Genomic DNA, 18,446 nt, shown 5'->3' on the forward strand with positions numbered 1-18,446 from the left:
TTCCCCCTGTTGGTTTTGTTTTGAATCGTACCAACTCACCGGGGTGACACATTTCAGTTCGATGTATACGGGGTACACGGCTGTACACAGCGGCTTGGCTCACAGAGGATAAGTAGGACCAAAAGAAAGGAAGTTAACGCTGGACAACGCAAGATGCAGAGACATGCCGGGGGAAGATGGAGCAGAGTCAAAGCCAAGGAAGTTACCAAGGCGAAAGGGAGTGTAGATAGCCACACACAGAGTGCTGCACACAAGCTGCAGGGAGGGGCTGGAGGAGGCTAAAGGCTTGTCTACCGGTTAGATATCTTTATCCAACTACAAGTGTCCACCCTGGCAGTTACTGGGATCACTGTATCAGTTTAAACGCACCCCTTAGGACAGGTTACACCAAGAAACCTTACCCACACAGGCAAGGCCTTCTAGTGAGGCCAGGTCGGGGGACTGGGGGGGGGGGGAGAGCTGGAGAAAGGTGAGCGAGCAGGGTGTGGTAGCTGTACTGGGCATGGGGAAAGGTGAGTCCAGCAATGAGTGGGGCTGGGGAAAGGTGAAAATGGCAGTGAGGGAGCACGGGAAAAGTGGGGAGGAGGTGGTGGAGGCCTGGAGGGGAGGTTGAAAGGGTAAGTGGGGGGCTGAGAGCCAGTAGGTGGGATTTTGGTGTCCGAGCCAGTCATGGGCTAACACTGCACAGGAGTTTTACAGGTGAGATATGAAGCAAGGAGGAATTCTAGCAAAAAATGATAGCGGGATTGCAACTTCCCAGCTCTGGCAGGGTGAGCAATGGGACAGGGGCTGGCTATGCAGTCATGGCAGGTTGAGAGGGGCAAGCAAAGCCATCAAGAGTGTGCAGAGAAGAGGGGAAGTAACTGTAGATCCAGGAGCAGCAAAGTGTTTGTAGCGACACTGCGTACGTTGATCCACGTTAGTCCCCACCAGACAACCCCTCCCTACAGCCCTGGTGCCAATCAGAGACACTCCCAGGCCTGCTTACAACCAGTTGTCTTTATTTCCAAACAAACAAAAAAAAAAAACTTGTCAGCATGGTCCCACTGCCAGTAACTTTCCCCAGCGTTTCAAAGATCACCTGAGACACCAGATCCTCTGAGGGTTCAGCAGAGTCCTTCTCCAAGCCAGTGGGACCAGCTCCTTCTCACTTGAGGCTCTGAAGAAAGGGGCTGAGAACTGTAAAGAACCTGGTTTAAGATTATCCCTCAGTGCCCCAGTGGGGGGCCTTAACCTCTCAACTCAAGGGTTAATACAAGTGACTAGCAGGCAAAGCAGGGAGGGCTGTTTCCAAAAGGTGTGGGAAGCATGATATGACACACTTCCTTCTCCACCAAGGAAGCCATGGATCAGTGATTAGAGGTGAAGGTCGCAGGCCATCATGGCAAAGGCCCTGCAGTCAAACGCCAAAGGACCATGGCTCATTGCCCACCAGATACAGGACAGGATAACGCCGCCCTGTCCGATACAGTTCAGAACAACAACAAAGAACAAATGCCAATGGTGGCCCAACACTGGTGCATGGAGCAACGGCTCCTGGAACATCATGCAGCGTCACCCCAACTCAGGGGCCCTAGGACCAGGAGGAAGGACGCAACAAGTCGGAAATCATCCCCTGCTCCATCATTTTCAGCAGCCACGCCTGCTCCGCACTGATGTCGTGCATCACAAACTGCAGAGAGAAGTACTGTTGGTACAGATCATTTCTTACAGCACCCAGAATTGTGTGCTGAACATCGCCCAGCACAGACAGAAAGCAGGCTGGACCCACGGCTGGTGTAAATCAGTCTCAGTGGAGCGACTCCAATTGAGACCAGCTGGGGATCTGACCAAAGATCCCTACCCCATGAAATTTACAGGCTAACATCAGTATGGTGCCATGCTTCGAGCACTGGACTGGGAGCCAGGTGATACTGGGTTCTATTCCCAGTACTGCCAGTGACTCACTGCATAGCCTTGGGAAAGTCACTTCATCTCTGTTTTTCGTCTCTCCATCCTGTCTGTAAGCTCTTTGGGGCAGGGAATGTCTCTTGCAGTGTGTGTACACTGCCCACACAAGACGGGCCCCTTCTCAGTTGCAGACTTTAGGTCGGTGGTTCTCAAAGTCGGTCCGCTGCTTGTTCAGGGAAAGCCCCTGGCAGGCCAGGCTGCTGTGTTTACCTGCCTGGTCCACAGGTTCAGCCGATCACGGTTCCCAGTGGCCGCAGTTCTCTGCTCCAGGCCAATGGGAGCTGCTGGAAACAGCAGCCAGCACATCCCTCGGCCCACGCCATATCCTGCAGCTCCCAGTGGGAGCCGCCATCGGCAGAACCTGCAGACACAGCAGGTAAACAAGCCGGCCTGGCCCGCCAGGGGCTTTCCCTGCACAAGCGACGGACTGGCTTTGAGAACCACTGCTCTAGGTGCCATTGCTATTAATGATATAACTTTAATAAAAGGGGGTAAAAAGTCAGGAGGGAAGGGAGAGGGTCAGGAATGGCAAGGGTTAACAGCACTACGGTAATGCAATCATGCAGCACGGCGGGGTAAGGGTGGTTGGGTTTCTGTATTTTAAACAAATGAATGGCTCATCTGGCTAATTTCTTGCAGGTGGCATGGAAAAAGTGAGACTTAAGCAGGGATTTGCATGAGGTCAGGAAGGTGCTTTGCAGGCCCCGGTGCATGAGCATGAAGATGGGCACCAGGGAAGAGCAGACAAATGAGACAGTGAAGGCAACAGGAGGGGAAACCAGCTCTCAGAGGCAGTAGCAAGACTCCCGTTGATTTCAATGGGCATTGAATTGGACCCATATTACCATTCCAAATGCTGTACTGGAGTATACAGAGTCTGTACCTGAAGCCCTCTCAAAGAGCTCCCAGCAGCTACTCCAGACCCAGCCTCTCCCAGCCTGCGTCGTCACAAGGAACAAGTTAACATAACGAGGATAATCTTACCATACCCTGGCTGAGATGCTCTGTGTCATAGTAGTGTACTGGCGTGGTATTGTCACCATTGTTAGGGTACCCAAACCCTATAATGTTAACCTCATGGCAGATATGGAGGGCTAAGTTCAGAGCGATGATTCCAGTGGTGGAATATTTCTGGAGAAAAGGATATGACAGATTTTCAAATTACATTATGCATTTTGATCTCAACTTTTACCATAGCAGCCCCAAGCAACCTGGCTTCATTTGGGCCAAACTGCCCTCTCCACCCCCCACTTAGCAGAAAAATACCAAGACAGACAGAAGGGCAGAGTTTACAGGCCTTACCGTTTCTCTGACAAAACCACAAGGTACATCTTTTTAAAGTGATGCTGTGCAGAACAGGGCGGCCTGTAGCGAGACCAGGCCCTTTGGAAAAGTCAAATGTTAATCACAGTGGAGATCTGTGAGCTTTTGGAAGGAATCCAGCAGCCACTGCAGGTCTGCACATGCTATGCGCACGCATTTAATCTGCCCCTATCGGACTCCTGGGTATGCCCAGTCTGGGTACGTACTATCTCTGCTTGGCATGTTAGTGTTGTACTAAATTTGAACCCGTGCATTAAATTCCAGCCTAAAAGTTACAAAAGTGCAGCCAGTCATTTGAAGGCAACATCGGCCTTCACAAACGAACACCTGCCCTTAAAAAAATAAGTGAGGCCAAGCAGAACAGCCACGATGCTCAGCTCAGGAGAAAACGTACCATCCGTTCTCCGGTCTCTAAGTACACACTTAGCACTTCCCGCACGGACAGTAGAACTTGCCACGCGGATACATTGTAGCACACGGGTTTGGGGATCCGGAGACTTGGGTCCCAGTCCCAATCCCAACCCTGGCCTGACCTTGGGCAAGTCATTTAGACACTCTTCCACCCCCCAAAAATGGCGATTACAATGCTTCCCTTCCCTTCCCAGTGGTGGCTGAATTAATTAATGGCTGCCAAGCGTTTTGAGGATCAGGACGAAAGACAAAGAATGAGGATACTTATTAACTGGATAATCCTCAGTGCCCCAATGAGTGGGGAAACTAATGCTAGAGGAGTTGGCATCAGAGCCAGGATTACACTTGAGCTCTCCTGCACACCTCGCTGCTTTAACGGATACAAACCTAAATTCCTCTCTTCTTGCAGAGGGCCCATCTGATGGGGAAAGAGAACCGAATACACACAGTTTGGCTAAGCACTGACCGAGCTGGGGAGAGACACTGTTCAGCCTGGCATGGCAAGGAATGGTGGGATGAAATTAAAAAGGGAAATTTAGGCTGAATGTCAGTAATATCTGGACACAGACCCAGTGGATGGGGTAGAAACCCCCATCGCCCATTTAGAGCGAGGCCGGCCATGGCAACAGAAATCCTGCTAAAGGCATGCACCCGGCTCTGGCAGGCAGATGGACTGGACGATCAAAGGGGTCTTTCCCCTCCACTCCTCCATCTCCTTCTGCGATTCTGCTTTGGGCAGTACTGTATTGCGGTGAATAGGAAGGCACAGAGTTAAAGGGAGCAAGTACACACTGGAGCTTTCTCCCTGCCAGACGGTCAGGGCCATACCCTGCCCGTCTTCTCCAGCTGAAGCAATTTGTATGTTGCTTCGTAGGTGACGTAAGGGTGCAGAATCCGCAGGTGAGAGGCTTTCCACTTCCATTCACTGGGAGGCCTACGCCAAAACCCCTCTACAGTCTGTAGGGGAGAGAGAGCGGGAGAGAGAGATTTGGATCCAGCTGCAATATCCCAGCCTGTTGACTCATTAAGAAGCTGCAGAGCGTAGGAAGGCAGGTAGTTAGTACATAACGACGGCTACAGGAATTAGCACAGAGAGATCACATACAGATAGCAGACATAAGTAACCTGACAAGACAGGCCAGTACCAACAGGTAACAGGGCAAGTGGTTAGTAACTAAGGGAAAGATTTTCAATGGTGCAATTGAGAGTGAGGCATCCCACTGCCACTGAATTTCAGTGGGAATTGGGTGTCCGACTATAGAAATCCCAGCCTGAATCTACCCTGGTGCTGTCCAGACTCTGCCACCCATGTTCACATTGAGTAACAGTTTGCTACAGGGTTAGAATCACCCGGACTCTCTGCTGAGTACGGATGGCAAATTCTGGTTCCTTCTCCTGCTCCCAACGCCACCAGCCTTCTAGGATTAGGTCCCATGTAGACAGTCTTCCCATTTCATGATAGATGAGTTGAGAGCCAGACTGGACCAGAAGCTTGGGGTCACCCCACTGCACGTGGCAGGTTGCTTATGTGCACCCCGTGATATGGAAGAGCACAGAGCCCTGAAACCTCTTCACTCCCCCTCATCTCATGCCACCTGGCCAAGCATCTCCTGATAGCCCTTTGAGATGCCTCACCTTATTCCTTGTCTGCAGCAGCATCTCCTTCACCCAGGTAAAATCCAGGCTCTTGAATGCAATAAGCACCATCAGCGTTTCATTGTCGTTGTTATCCAGAGGGTTGGGCAGCGCAGACTCGGGGAAGAAAAGACGGATGCTGGTTTTCTCACCCACATCTTCCTTGTGCTCTTTTACTGGAGCATTGTTTAACCTGAGGGGTGAAAGGCAGAGCACTCAGAACATGCCAGATATACAGGTCGTCATGGAACAGGTCATGTGCCACTGCCGGACGGAACCCAGGGCCAGACTTGTTCACGTGTGGGGGTTTATTTTATTTTACTACTTCGTTATTTTCAACACCTCACAGCCTCAATTGGTATCATGGCTCCAGTGTGCTAGGCACTGCACGCACATGTAGCAAGAAATGGTCCATGATCCGAAAAGCTACATAAAGACAGACAAAGGGTGGCGGAAGGCAGTATGATTTTAGCCCCATTTTGCAGATGGGGAATGGATGCACAGAGAAATTAAGTGACTTTCACTCAGGAAATGGATGGCATTGCCAGAAATTCAACCCAGATCTCCTGAATCCCAAAGGAAGGCCTTGACCACAAGACCATTCTCCCTTCTACTGACTGAGCAAATGGAAGAGGTCAAAGGATTCATCTACATTGCAATAAAAGACCTGAGGCAGGGGCGTGGCTGGCCCAGGTCAGCTGACTCAGGTTTGCGGGACTCAGGCTGTGGGGCTAAAAATTGCAGTACTGATGGGATTTTTATTGTAGTGTAGCTGTACTCACTGAGCCTCCACAGAAAAGGCCTGCGATTGTGGAGACTGAACTCTGACAACCACAGCATCTACTTGTGTGTTTGGCCAAAGTCATGAGGCTTCCTGAATGCAGGGGTCAAAGTGGTTATCCTTCCCATACAAAAAGAGCTAAGTACATGTACATCAATCCATCGGTTCCCCTCTGCGTGTTGGTCCCAGGGAGCATCCAGTACCTGATGATGATGTTGTGCGAGTCAATCACTGCCCCGAGGCCTCGGCCACGAATGGAGTTACTGTTGCCAACCACAATGCACCTTCGGCACTGAAGACTAGACAGAGGAGCCGACAGAATGAATGTGAGGCCCTGTTCGGCCCAGTTCCTCTCCCTCTAGAGCAATATCCCCCAGGGCTTGTCTGGCCTACTGGGGTCTCCCCACGTGACTGCAGAGCAGAGGAAACCTGGAACTCAGCCCAGCACCAGGAGAGTTCAGCTGCTCCTGCTGTGCTCAGATACTAGGAGCGGGGTTGGCATGGTACGGAGCGAGGCCAGTCTAACCCACAGAGCCCGTCTATTAGCTGGTTAGCCCTGCAACACAGGGATGCTGCACTCCGCTCGGCTGGATGTGGGCCATGCCCCAGTGAGAGGAACAGGGCCTCAGCATGCTAAGAAACCTGTGTGCGGCCTCAGCTAAGCTGGTAGAAGGGGAAGGCAGCAATGGCAAGACAGTCTGTACTGAAAGGGCCACACGACACTGGTGGGAAAGGGAAGCAATCCGGTGGCTAACAGCTGCCCCGCAGATGGACCATGCTTCACAGCCAGTAGTGGATGAGCACCACAGACATATGAACATACCTCTGTGTGCCCTGAGCCCCCCTGCCCTGGGAGGAGGTAGATGGTGATGGGAGAGGGGAGAGAGAGTAGGGTGTAAGAAATTACAGGGCGGTGGCTAGTGACCTTTCTGAGACCCTGGGAGCCAAGGCAGCCCAGAAGGGCAAGTTAGAAGGGCCTCCAGGGAGAGTAGGAGGGGCCTTCTGGGAGGCAAGGAGAGGGAGCAGGGTGTCAGCAGAAGGGATGGATTGGACGGGAGGTAAGAATGGGAAAACTTTAACGTGCCTCAGATACAAAGGTTCCAAACCAAGCTGCTAACCTCTTTTTTGAAGTTTCCCCACCACTAACAGCCACCATTGTCCCCCCAGCACACAGCACCAGCCCAGCCCCCCTACCGCTCAATGGACTTTGGCATCCCCTGCTGCGGGAGGAGCTGTAATGTGTGGAACGCATGAAGAACTGGACGGAAAGGAGAAAGGGGTTAAAACAATGACACAAGAACTAGGGGTCACCAAATGAAATGAACAGGTAGCAGGTTTAAAACAAACAAAAGGAAGCATTTCTTCACACAACGCACAGTCAACCTGTGGAACTCCTTGCCAGAGGACGTTGTGAAGGACAAGACTATAACAGGGTTCAAAAAAGAACTAGATACGTTCATGCAGGTAAATTAGCGGTAAATACTACTACTAAAGAACTATTAGCGGTAAACATGCCAAACGGACTGTGATGGGATGTTAGATGGGGTGGGATCTGAGTTACTACAGAGAATTCTTTCCTGGGTTCTGGCTGGTGAGTCTTGCTCACATGCTCAGGGTTTAGCTGATTTGAGGTCAGGAAGGAATTTTCCTCCAGGGTAGATTGGCAGAAGCCATGGAGATTTTTCGCCTTCCTCTGCAGCATGGGTCATTTGTTGGAAGATTCTCTGCATCTTGAAGTCTTTAACCAAGGTTTGAGGACTTCAATGGCTCAGACACATGTTTGCTATAGGAGTGGGTAGGTGAGATTCTGTGGCCTGCGTTGTGCAGGAGGTCAGACTAGATGATCATACTGGTCCCTTCTGACCTTAAGGTCTATGACCCTATGATTCATCAATGGCTATTAGCCAAGATGGGCCGGGATGATGTCCCTAACCTCTCTTTAGCAGACACTGGGAATGGGTGACAAGGGATGGATCATTTGATGATTCCCTGTTCCATTCATTCCCTCTGGGGCACCTGGCACTGGTCACTGTCAGAAGTCAGGATACTGGGCTAGATGGACCTTTGTGCTGACCCAGTAGGGCTGTTCTTATGATCTTTATCATCTGCCTGGGCCAAGTGATCCTTTCCCAAAGACACGACCCTCTGGTTTCATCCACTCCTCCTCCCATTTGCCGAATATTCTCCACCTCCTGTGTGTGTCTACACAGAGACTCGGTGCACGGCACGCTGGAGTGTAACTCTACAGCACAGTAGCCTGCCATGTGCTGCGTGGCCGCACGGACCCTGCACTGCGCTCTGATCTACTGCTGTTCCAAACTGCAGTCCCCAAAGCGCACCAGGGAATTCGAATGCGCGGCAGGAGGGGCGACACGGCCACTGAGTACACAGCGGGCTGCAGATTTACACCCCAGCTTATCGGGCACTGAGTCTCTGTACAGACAAGCCCTAGGGCAGATGAGTGTCAGGCTTCTCTATTCATTATAGAGTGGCACAGACATAGACAGCACATTGCACTAGGTGTACCGGCCAAACATGCAGCCTCTTGCCCCAAAGAAATTGTATCGCTGTCACCTTTGCCCTCTCTTCTGCCTATTCCCCGCTGCTGCCTATGGCTTTCACTCCTCGTGTCACTGCACCAGGTAGTCGGCAAACTCTCTGGGGCAGGGATCATATTTTGCCTAGGTTTCCCATCAAGTGTCCTGGCACACAAATAATCAGGGCACACGGTGGGACAGTTCAGAAGGGTCCCGATACCAGCCCAGTGAGGGGTCAATGGGGCTGTGACCACAGACTGCAATGGAAGCTTTAACCGTCCAGCACTCATCAGTTCTATTCATGGGCCTGCTGGCCCTGGCTGGAGAATGGAATTAGAGAGTTTCCTCCTTCCTTCCTCTCTGCCATTCCCCAGGCTCATCCTCAAAGGGCCAGATCCACTCCTCCAGCCTGACCACCTACCCAGGAAATCCTGCGGTTCGGCTCTGAGCAGCCCTGGCATATTTCTATCCTAGCCCTACCCCCCATCTTCCACATCTCCGAGCGGCTGCATAATGGAGAGGCTTTTCTGATGCCCAATGGGCCCCCACAGCCCCGTGAGGTAACCGCGAGCAAAGGGCATGCTTGGGGAGGAGGAGACCGATACCCGAGCTATTCAGTCCGAAGGGAAGCCTGTGCAAGTGGAGAAGGTCGTTTAGTTGTCTCCTGGCAGGGGTGTCGTCCTGCCAGAATAACTCCTTGCTGGTCAGGAAAGGCTTCCAGTCAGGCTCGAACCTAGCAAGAGAGAGCCAGGGTGTTAGTACCGCAGCAGGGTCCAGGGAGGAAAGGCCAGTCACAGCTTCTGCACATGGGCTGAGCATCCAGGATCACGCAGGGCAGTGGTTCTCAACCAGGGGCAGGCAGACATGGAGGTACACAGAGTATGTCAGCTCATCTAGGTGTGCACCTAATTTTACAACAGGCGACATAAAAAGCACTAGTGAAGTCAGGACAAACTAAAATTTCATACAGATACTGACTTATTTATACAGCTCTTTATACTGTACACTGAGATGTAAGTGTAATATTTATATTCCAGTTGATTTATTTCATAATTATATAGCAAACATCAGAAAGTCAGCGACTGTTCAGGAACAGTGATGCTGTGACATTTTTGTATTGTGAGGTCTGATTTTGTAAGCAAGTCGTTTTCAAATGAGGTGAAACTTGGGAGTCCACAAGACAAATCAGACCCCTGAAAGGGGAACAGTCATCTGGAAAGGCAGAAAGCCACTGACTTAGCGCACTCGGATGCTTCTGCGCTTGCCCCAAGCACTTCTAGAAAAGGAACCACATCCCTCCCTGCTAGGCCTGGCTGGTTCCGCCCCACGTCTCAGCCCAGCCTGCGATGGTGAAATCCCCTCTGAGTTCCCATACTCCACTTCCCCAATTTATTCCCCTTGCCTTGACCTGCCAACGGCTTGGAAATGCTGAGTCATCTTTCAATTTCTCTGCCCTGGGGCGAAGTGGGGTCTGCTTTTCCTCTTGTGGTTTCTCAGTGTGTCTCACATCTGCTTGTTCACAGCGGTACCAGCACTCGCCATGGACTAAGCCACATCTCCCTTCCTGTCTGCTGGATTCCCCACACACCGGGGACTGCCCTGCCCCTCCACATACACTGATCAGAGCTTCAAACCCTCCCTCGCCAACATCCCCAGGACAAATCAAAAGCAACTAACAAACCTGCCAAGAATGGGCTTTCTCCATGCAAAATGCTTTCTGCAAATGTTGATGTCCTTCCTGTGAAACAGATACAGCTCATTTATCCACAGTCCTTCTAAGTGCCTCCACCCCCTTTCTAGCCCATCATGAGTCTGCTCCAGAACTATCCATTAGCACACCCCACGACCTGCCAGGGATCCCACACTATGGGAAGCTTTTAGGTTTACAATCGAGTCCTTCTATGATTTTTTTCCCTGCTACTTTTCTCTTCCTTTCCTCTCCTTCCACCCTGTAGACGAGCAGACTCACCCCTGCGGTGCCTCCTGCTGGTGTCTTCCAGGAATTAGCTCGATTCAGCTCCAGAGCACACCCTGCAGGTTGGTGATCCAACTGTCTTCTGGCCCCAGTGTCCCTCCCTGGACCCAGTGCCCTTTTACATGGGGTGCTGCCCCCTGGCAGTAACCGCTTTCTCTCAGGGTCTACCCTCTATTCCCACCTCACCTCAGTATATGGCTACTGCCACTCATTGTCTAGCCCCACACCCTGGGGCAGACTGCAGTATCAGCCTACTCATCACTGGCAAGGAGGGTTTGGACCTGCTGCCTTTGCCTACCCCTGGGCTGCCTCCTGCAACCCCCAGTGCCTATTAGCCCAATGCTAGGCCACAGCTTGGGGCTTTCCAGGCTAGAGCTCCCCAGCTCCTCTGCCTTTCCCCAGCCCTGCTTCACTCAGGTACCTTATGTCCAGCTCCCTGCAGCCAGGCCCATCTCCCTCTATAGTTAGAGAGAGACTGTCTGCCTCTGGCTTCTCTGCCTTCTTATAGGGGCCAGCTTGGCCTGATTGGAGCATGGCCACATCTGAGCCTACTTTCCTCAATCAGCCCAGGCTTAGTAGCTCCCAGCCACAACCTTTCCCCTAGGGCTGTTTTAAGCCCTTCAGGGCAGGAGCAGGGGACCACCCCGCTACACACCCCATTCTCCATGCCACCCAATTCAGACCATCTCCTCGCCAGGTGGAACACGGCTCTCCCAAACTTTCTAGGGTTCCCCATGCCCCACAGCAAGCGGTCTCCATTGTCGCAGTACAGAAAGGTCTGAGCTATAGGTGAAGTGTGTTTCTGGCTACTGAGCTCCCTCTAGGAACCTAACATCACGCAGATCGGTCCCGGGGAAGTAGAGTGACTTACTCAAAGGGAATGTCAGGCATCATCCTCCTGCAGTACTGGAAAACTTGCACACTGAGCACTGTCGAAGGAAATGGACACAAGACGGACACGTTGAAACAGAGAAGCAATGGTCTCAGCTTAGCAGCAACACCACAGGTGGGCGCACCTGCCACCCGGCCCCCGAAACGCACATCAGACTGGTGAGATTTTCAACCACATATGGCTGAAGACTGCAGATCCTGTTCCAGAGCAGGAGAGCCCCTGAGTGGCTAGATCAGAACTAGTCCCTCACCGGCCAGGACTTTCTGTTAATAATCCTTCATATTTCTACAGCAATGTCCACTCCAGGCCCTCCCTGCACTTTGCAAACATTACGACTTGCAGCAGCCCCATAGGGTGGGTATTATTCCCCCATCTGTAAAATGGCAACACAGCAGTGCAGAGAGGTGAAGTGACTTGTCAAAGCCCTTCACTGAGTTAGCAGCAGAACTAGAAAGAAGACGACCCATAAGCTCTGACTCCCAGCCCAATGCTTTAAGCCACAGACTCCCTTCCAGGGCCAGGAATAGAACCCCTGAGTGCTGAGTCTCAGGCCCCTCCCCACTCTAACCATGGGGCACTATAGAGAGCAGCACTGTTACATCGCAACCCTGACTGCGCCCCCTGCTGGGCACCATTGGCAAGGGCTTCGTTTACGCTGAGCCCAGCTCTCGCTCTCTCTCATTGTCTCTTCAAGGGCCTTATATCTGCACAGATTAGGGGATGCAGAGAGCAGGCGCCTTCCAACCTCTCATGTTTCTATGACAGGGAGTCATTTGTCCCCCCAGCCCATCCACCAGCCAGACCTGGAAAAAAACCCAACAGCCACAACCCCAATCCTGCCCCCAAAATGCGGGTGCAAAACAGAGGAGCGCAGAACAGAGAAAAAAATTGTTTTGTTCTTTCTTTGTACAGCACCTAGCACAGTGAGACTCTGATCCATCTCTGGGGCCCCGAGTTGCTATGTAATGCAAATAATAAACAATAATGTTTCACCTGCTTGCAAACCAGTGTCCCTGCCTGAGAAAACCACGGGCCCAGCCCTGACATTCCTTGTGCACCGCTGAAATCAGTAGGAGTTTGGGGGGAGAAAGACAGACAGGATTAGCTCCTGTACAGATGGGTAGGAAAGACATTAACACCAAAAGAACGTTAGACATCTTGTCTCCTTTGCGTTGCCTTTCTCCTTGGAGCTGTACTCCACGTGGCCAGTAAAACCCAGGCATCTCATACGTTGATTGCAGCAGCGCCCAGGAATCAGCCAAGATGGGGGACTCCACTGCGCTAAGTGCTGTACGAACACAGAACGATAACTCAGCCGTCCCTTCTCTGTGCTTCCGAGATGCATGAAGCTGCAGATAGAGGGGAAAGTAGCCAGTTCGCCCCCTCCAAGGGCAGTATACAGGCTCAGGTGTGAGGGGTATCTGATACTGCACTGGAGCATGGCCAGAAATAAAGAGACATGGAGGTTACAACCCTGAAGAGTTGGGTGTAGGGACAGGGATTGGGGGGGTGGGGAATTCCCCTCATCTCATCCCGTCTCCTCCATTCCATTAAAGGTATCAGTGCAAGCACTAGTACTTGTTCACACACCAGCTGGGGAGGGGAATCAAGCCTCCCTGTTATCTCCCATCCATCAGCAGGAAAGGAGGGAGCACATCCTCTAAGTAGGAAGGATGAGGGAACAGAAGAGGTGAAGGAGGGCAGCCACAAGAGGGATCCAATGAAGGGGGACAGACACTGCTGTCCCAGCCCCCTCAACACATCCATTCCCAGCCTCACTGGAAGGCAAGGGGCAGGCACAACCTCACATCACCCTCTTTCTAGCCCTGGGTGAAGAAGGGGAAATTGTGTGTAATATTTTTACGGACATTGTGTGTGACTCAGTTTACCTACTGAGTATAAAGGGGGAGCGAGGCATAGCTGGATATCACAAAGGCAAGAGGCCTGTCCGGATTGGAACCAGATACGTCCGGCTGGAATCCACCCATATACGTGGAAGGTCCTGCAGAGGCAGCGGCAGCTTCAGCTACAAAAAATTCCCTTTGCACGCCTGGCAGCCCGGGAGAGGGAGCACAGCATGGCTGTGGCTGGACACAAAGGAGTTTTAAGGCTGCTGCTGTAAAGATAGAGACACTGGGCCAGCGAGAGGGCGAGTGAGCCAAGATGGATTCTAGGAGAGCATGGAACATAGGGTATAGGCAGAAGCAGCTGTCCCCCGCCGCCATAGGTTTGGCTTCCCCATACTTGTTGACCTGAGCGTGCTCCGATGCTGTATTCCAGCTGGCTAATAAATACCACCTTGTGAAAAGGCTGCACAGCCTCCCTGCGAATTCCCTCTGGGTGCATGGCTCCCTGAAGGGGTAGCAGTCTCTGCAGGGGTCTGAACTCATTTGGACTCACTGCAGGAGCACTCAATGAGCACCAAAGGCCAGGCTCAGGTCCCCGGGACCGCGTGGCTCCCCCTTGTAAAAAGCTGAGCCTAGGGCCTGGCAAACATGAATTGTGCTCCCAAAGGGACCTCAGGAAGGTGAGAGAGCGGGACACTGAGTAGCAGTGTCTCCCAGGTGCCTGCCAGCCCCAAATACTCCATCTCTGCCTCCAGAGTAAGCTCCAAAGCGGGTGAGATCTACTGGGGAAAGCTGCACCCAGCCAGCCGGCCTTTGTCTTTGTAACAGACCATACCGGCTCCTCTGCTGTTTGCTGAGTACCCAGAATAAGCTATCAACCTGCAGTGGAGCTGGCCGCTTCTCGCCTTCTGTTGGAGCCCGTGGTTCTCTTGTTAGCTCAGCACTGCCATAGAGCCTGAAGTTACCAAGAGACGTGTCCTCCCCAGCAGAACACCCCTGCCCCCATCAAGCCAGGCCTAGGGGAACTGAGCAGCACAGGAATAGATGCCAGGGAAAAGGCCTAGCAAACATGGTCACAGGCCTTGCTGTTCGATTGTGGTGGCCAAGAGTCAGTTGCATTTGTAAGAGTGGGTAGCAAAAACACTAAGGCCATCTCTGGAGGATGTCGCCGGGGGCTGTTGTTACATCAGCTCAGCAGGAGCAAATGGTCCAGCGCAGGTGTTCCCAGGCTGGAGTGTTTAGTGCCCAGCTTTAGACACCCAGGGCCTGATTTCAGGAAAAGCAGCTGAAGTCCATTGGGGAGACAACAGGATATCACAGTGGCACTCAGCTACCACAGTGATAAGCACAGTAGGGAAACCAGAACAGAGCATGGGCTCGGTGCTCCTAAAACTCAGGCTCTGAGGTGGGCGTGTGTATGTATATAACGACAGGCACCAAAACCTGCAGGCCATTTGGGGAGAACTTATCTATAAGGCTGCATGTGTGTCACAACCATGACTTCCACATGGGAAATCCACATGAAATCCTGGTCCCGCTGAAGTCAATGGGAGTTTTGCCACTGATTTCAGTGAGGCCAGGATTTCACCCATGACTTTCACAGATTTTGCGAGTAAAAACATCGAGATCTTTGACAACCCAGCCAGCCTTCTGCTGAGCAAAACTCCTCCAGGAATCTTTACAAAGCTGGCTGTAAATCATCTCCAAACGAGCCAAGTGGAATATGGATTTTCAGATTTTTTTTTAAAAAACCTATTTGTTAAGCACAATTTTGATTGTAAAACAAAAGATTTTAATTTGACTTTTCTCATAATGCCCCAAATCAAACAACACAACAGTCATTAAACTATTGGGCACCAGGAGGACTTCTTTCAAACTGAAGGTCTGATGGATGCATTTTTAGCCCGGAAGCTGCAATGATTTTCCCAAGCCAAACCACCAGCCTTTCTAGTGAAAACAGGACTGCCTTACTTTGCGGAAGGGGTTCACAAGCACTGGTCCTCCTGGTGATTTCACTGGACCACCCACCGATCCACTAGGGTGACCAGATATCCTGATTTTATGTGGACAGTCACAATATTCAGGGCTTTGTCTTACATAGGCACCTACTATCCCCCATCCCGTCCTGTCTGGTCACTCTACTTTCCACCCCCACACATACACATTCTAACTCTAAATCTGCAGGAGGCTCCTCATCAGTCCAGGGGCCTACCGAACACAGATCATGCTACTGCACGGCCTAAGCTGCTGTTTTCAGGTACTTACAATTTTGAAGAAGTTACAACTTGGACTGAAATTATCCAGAGTTATTCACAGCACAAAGGTAATATTTTGGGGGGAGAACACAGTGAAATTCAACCTGATTGATTTGAGCGAAGTGTGGGAAACAATAAAGAAGATTTTCACATTTAAAAAAAAAATCAGAAGCCCTTCTTCCCCACCACACAGGCAAATACAGCTCAAGTGACTCAATTTTCTAAAAATAACCTAGATCCGAGAATATACACAGTCCTGCCCAAGAACTGCAGCTTTACCAGGTTCGGTGCTTACAATTGGGAGTAGTTCCACTGAGGAAAGCATCATTGCTCGCAGTAGTAAATGCTTGGAAGGCTTCGCAAGATGAGGTGCTTGGTTTGGAAAAGCACGACCGGCTGAGAAATATGCAGGCGCAAACTTGACTAGCAGCACGTTAGGGCCACACGGCTGAGACCTGACTCACCCTGGGAGCACTGACCCACGCAAGTGTCCCCCTGAAGTCAAAGAATTCATGAGATTCAAAGCACTCAGTGTGCACCGGCCCCTTGCCGGACCATGGCAAAGGCTGGTGCACACTGCACCATTCTCCATCCCGTCCGACATCTTTGGGCCTGATTCTCCACATACTCATTCCCATCACGCTGCCGTAAACCCAATGGGAGCCAGAGGAGCCTCAGGCCTGTTCTGCTTCGCCAAGAGTAGAGGTGGTTCCACAGATCTCACAGACATCAAACTTTCTGAAGCTGTTTAGCTCTGCACGTAGCTGATCTATGTAACCCCATTTCCTGTTACCACTACCATGCTCCACCCACCCTCGTCCCTTCTACCCACTTTGCCACACTCAGCTGTTGGGTCCTGTCTATTTAAAGTGCAAGCTCTTCAGGGCATAGGCTGTCTCTCACTATATAGCACCCAGCACGGTGGGACTTTGATCCTGGTGATCACACGCAAATAACAAGTGGGGCAGGGGATGGGATGGCAAGACTCAGCATGAGATCAAGCTCTCTTACCCACACTCAGCAGAAGCATCAGCACTTTCCACAGCTTCTTGAGAATGACAAAGGCAAATCTGCGTTGCAATTTGGAGCACACGTGTCCCTCAAGATTCATATCGGCAGCTCCCGCGTTCCCGGCCTGCAAAGAAAACCAACGGAGGTGACCCACTAATTCATCAATCAAAAGGACTGGTGAACCAAGATATTAGACTCTGCACAGAATGGTAGGCAGGGATCCTTCTCAAGCGCCCGTGGGACAGCTGCCTGCATTTGCCCTGGCTACATTGACCCGGCATTCCGGGTAATGTCTAGCAATTGAGACTCTGGGACATGCCACACTCTGCTTCACCCTGCTGAGATTCCCCAGGTAAATGGAAGAAAGGCTGTGTCGAAAGACTCATCTACCTCCCTTTTGCTTTGGGCTGTTCCATGCACGCTGGGCATGGGGCGGGTGGATTAGAAGGGGATGTTGTTTTTAACAGTTACCCTAAAACGACACAGTGAAAGGGGACGTCACCGACAGGAGTAACCTAACTGCTGCCAAGAGGTTAGTTTTTCTCCCCATGGCCCCGAAGCTTGCTCCGCCAATGATGATACTTCCCTCCAAAGAGCAGAGGGCATGGCACCTTTGCAAGCAAGGCAGTTCTGTGAGCAATCCCAGCAAGCCGCAGGGTTTGCAGCATTTAGGCCTCTGAGCTTGACTGACAGCCTTAATTATACAGGGACAGCGATGCGGCTGGAGCAGACACGCGCGAGCTCAGGCCAGGAAAGCCACGATGATGCACTCCCTCTCTTTAAGGGACGGCGCAGGAAGGAAGAACTCTGCTTCCTCCATCTGAAGGCCATCATCTAATTAGCCCCGTTGAGCAGGTGATACAAACTCAAGCACAGCAGGAGAAAGCGGCAGCCTGTAACTGATGGTGCCTTAAATTCATCCCCACACTCGGCGGCTGGAACCGGGCCTTGCGAGGCTGATTTTCTCGGGCAAAACCAGCTCTTCCAAAGCTGCCCATTGGCCACCGCAGAGACCCTTCGGCTGCGCTGGCATCTGCTGCTCTCCAGGCCCTGCTGGTGGGATTAGCCAACTTTTCGGTGGTTACCTTAGGAGCGAGCGCATCGGTGCTCTTCCTCCCCAGGGAGCCTGGGGTTCGCACTGCAGGAGTAGGTGAGATCTGACTGTCTCAGCCTATTGCACTGTTCCTGCCAGACAGCCGTCCGTCTGGTCCAGGTGCAGGTGGGCATTTGCTTTGGAAGGCGTCAGTGAAAGGTAATCGTTTCAAAGAAGGAAGGTTAAGTGCTTCCTTGCCAGGAGTCTGAGATGCATCATGTGAAGGGGATGGGCAAACAGCCCCCAGCAAACTGATCTGAATTGCACTCCTGCAGCTCAGCTCTGGTTAAGGGCCGCTCAGAACTGATTGAGCATCTGTGTTTCTTTATCGGTCAGTCACAGGTCAAAAGTTGCTCATTTAAAAAAAAATAAGTTGGGGGGGAGAGGAGAAATCAACCAACCAGACTGAGATCTTTCCTTCTCCTGGATCACCACCAGGGGTTGCAGACCAGACTGTGCATCACTGCCCTCAAATTAAGCCCCCGATGACACCTGTGCAGTGCCATCACCTGCATGGGGTGTGCAGATGTATAACTGACATGGCCTTAGTACTCAGGTCTGTCAACACAGCACGGGCGGGACCAATCTCCGTCTCACTCGCCTGCAGCTGCGCGCGTTCTGCAGGGCAAAGCGGAGTGAAGAGCTGACGAAAGTTATCCGTCTGTCACTACAGTCAGCAGGCATAACGCTGAGTATGGAGAGTCCTCCTTCCCTTCCCTCTCTCACGCCCCCTCTC

General features: G+C 51.8%; 1 protein-coding gene across 1 annotated transcript; it reads right to left on the bottom strand.

Annotated features, from left to right (window-relative positions):
- Positions 1–1,573: 1,573 nt before the first annotated feature.
- On the bottom strand, positions 1,574–16,717 carry LOC127036200 (CMP-N-acetylneuraminate-beta-galactosamide-alpha-2,3-sialyltransferase 4-like). Its single transcript, XM_050926914.1, has 10 exons — positions 16,618–16,717; positions 11,484–11,541; positions 10,319–10,375; positions 9,243–9,370; positions 7,295–7,358; positions 6,304–6,399; positions 5,320–5,512; positions 4,513–4,641; positions 2,935–3,081; positions 1,574–1,672 (listed from the first exon to the last, which is right to left on the bottom strand). The coding sequence occupies exons 1-10, from the start codon at positions 16,715–16,717 to the stop codon at positions 1,574–1,576; spliced, it is 1,071 nt and encodes a 356-aa protein (XP_050782871.1).
- Between the last annotated feature and the right edge of the window lie 1,729 nt (positions 16,718–18,446).

Source organism: Gopherus flavomarginatus, chromosome 17, assembly GCF_025201925.1.
Source record: "Gopherus flavomarginatus isolate rGopFla2 chromosome 17, rGopFla2.mat.asm, whole genome shotgun sequence".
Taxonomy (NCBI): domain Eukaryota; kingdom Metazoa; phylum Chordata; order Testudines; family Testudinidae; genus Gopherus; species Gopherus flavomarginatus.